The sequence below is a fragment of the Myotis davidii genome, unplaced genomic scaffold, assembly GCF_000327345.1.
Source record: "Myotis davidii unplaced genomic scaffold, ASM32734v1 scaffold1703, whole genome shotgun sequence".
Taxonomy (NCBI): domain Eukaryota; kingdom Metazoa; phylum Chordata; class Mammalia; order Chiroptera; family Vespertilionidae; genus Myotis; species Myotis davidii.
Window position 1 is genome coordinate 636856 of NW_006293780.1, and position 2626 is coordinate 639481.

The 2626-nt window shown below is 48.3% G+C and overlaps 1 protein-coding gene across 1 annotated transcript in view; it reads left to right on the forward strand.

The window, feature by feature from the left end:
- Window positions 1-2626, forward strand: part of UNC79 (unc-79 homolog (C. elegans)) — a 218862-nt gene that overhangs the window by 142303 nt on the left and 73933 nt on the right. The window contains exon 30 of the mRNA XM_015566456.1: window positions 1139-2338. Coding sequence (XP_015421942.1) covers window positions 1139-2338 — 1200 coding nt within the window. The remainder of the gene's footprint in view (window positions 1-1138; window positions 2339-2626) is intronic.

Below are 2626 nucleotides of genomic sequence, written 5' to 3' on the forward strand. Positions count from 1 at the left end.
GCGCAATTTTCTTTTGCCAAATTAGCCTGAAAATTCACCCAAGGCAGGGCGGTCAAGCGGTATCCCAGACTCCTGACACCTATCTACTATCTGGTTTTCAGTGCGTTGGGGAAGCTTCTGCATGAGGCTCTATTGCAACATTGAAATGTCTTTTTTGAAAATGCTGCCCATTGTCTCCTGGAAAATGAGGGGCAACCTTGTATAGCAGGTTGCTCTGTTCGACATATGAATGACATGATGCGTGGATGAAATACAAGCCATGGCTAGACGTGGGCTGGCGTAGAAGCCACCCCAGACCTGGCTCTCTGTAATGTTTTCATTGAAATGCTTGTGTAGGCACAGCCTAAGAGAGAATAACCGCTTAAGTGTAATTTTGACTTTCTCTCCCCAATTAGAAGAAGATAGTGTTTTTGATGAATCTGATATTCATGATACACCTACTGGACCCTGCAATAAAGAGTCTCAAACTTTTTTTGCAAGATTGAAAAGGATAGGCGGCAGCAAAATGGTGAAATATCAGCCGGTTGAGATGAATGTACAGAGAAGTATGAATTTTTTCCTCTTAGTAATTTTATGCAGAAATGTTGTACTCTACTGTTTGTTTGGGGTAAAACCTTAATTTTATTATGTTACTACACATTTTAATACCGTTGATTTTATATATATGTATGCAAAAACAGTATATATATATATACACACACATTTATATATATATGTGAATTGACAGATACCTCATTAACGTCATGACTGTGCTAGAGGGCCATTGCTTGATTTGATTTTTTGCAAAAACGTTTGTTTCTCTTCCACACAATTTGAATACAGTTTCCTAGATCAGCCGCCCAAAGCGATCCCCTCTCCTGTACAAATGAGCAGAGCTGAGGGATTTTTCTGAAGCTTGATTTTGGAAATATAAATCTTAAACTGCCATTGTGGGTTCTCTCATTCCAAGGGTTTCTGGTTTTTGAAATTAGAATGAACCTTACAAAAACTTGGTCAGAAAGTCAGTTTTGCCTTCTGGTGGAGCTGGGATTGTGATGATGATCTATGCCAATTGTATGCCCACGTATGGGGGGAGGTGGGGAGAAGCAATGGTGAAATCTCCCCATAAAATAGTACTAGCTTTTTCTGTTTCAATCAGGTGAAATAGAGCTGGCTGAATATAGAGAAACGGGTGCATTACAAGACAGCATTCTCCACTGTGTGAGAGAAGAAAGCATTCAGAAAAAAAAGCTGCGCTCTTTAAAACAAAAATCTCTTGATATAGGGAACGCAGACTCCCTGTTGTTTACATTAGATGAGCACCGCAGGAAGTCCTGCATAGACCGGTGTGACGTAGATAAGCCCCCCGCCCAGGCTGCTTACGTCACGCACAAACAGCAACAGAATTCTGCGACCAGAAGGAGCAATCCTGAAGTCCCCGAGAACCCCGCCGCCGGAGGTTTTCAGGAAAGGCGGAGGCCGGTGATCCCAGAGGTCAGGTTGAACTGCATGGAGACGTTTGAGGTCAAAGTTGATTCGCCAAGAAAGCCTGCTCCTAAGGAGGACCTAGACCTGATCGATCTGTCCTCAGACTCGGCTTCGGGGCCTGAGAAGCAGTCGATGCACTCCACCTCTGACAGCGACTCCCTCGTGTTCGAACCGCTGCCCCCTCTCCGAATAGTAGAGAGCGACGAAGAGGAGGCGGTGGGCCAGGGAAATGATGGTGCTGCTGGCAAAAATGCTGCCTCCTCGCCCTCCATCCCCAGCCGCCCCGCGGCCCTCAGCCTGAGCACAGCTCCTCTCGTGCAAGTGAGTGTGGAGGACTGTTCCCAAGGCTTCTCCTCCCAGGACTCAGGAACTCACCAGCCCGCAGGGGACAAGGACTTCCGTTTCATGGCGCTGGAGGACCCCGCAGACGCTGAAGACTTAGCGAGGCCCGGGGAGCTGCAGGAGCTGTCTGGGGGCAGCCCGCTCACGCTGAAACAAAAACGAGACCTCCTGCAGAAGTCATCTGCTCTCCCCGCCTTGTCACTGGACGAGACCCAGGAGCCTGGCATCGAAGAAGAGACGCCGGGTGGGCTGATGCCAAGCTCAGGGGCAAAAACTGTCCTCCTCAAAGTCCCCGAAGATGCCGAGAGTCCAAAGGAAAGTGAGAAGCCCGACACCAGCGCTGAATCCGATTCCGAACAGAATCCCGAGAGGAAGGTCGAAGAGGAGGGAGCCGAGGAGTCGGAATTTAAGATTCAGATCGTTCCCAGGCAGAGGAAGCAGAGGAAGATCGCGGTCAGCGCCATCCAGAGAGAGTACCTGGACATCTCCTTCAACGTCCTGGACAAACTGGGGGAACAGAAGGACCCAGGTGAGCTCCTGCCCCTTCTTCCAGCCTCGCATTCACGTTTGTGCACCTTACTGGTTAGGTTCTTGGCTGTGACTGTGCATACATTTTTAATCTTTTTTTAAAAAAATTATTTTTATTGATTTCAGAGAGGAAGGGAGAGGGAGAGAGAGATAGAAACATCAATGATGAGAGAGAGTCATTGATTGGCTGTCTCCTGCATGCCTCCCACTGGGGATCGAGCCTGCAACCCGGGCATGTGCCCTGACAGGGAATCGAACCATGACCTCCTGGTTCATAGGCCGGCACTCA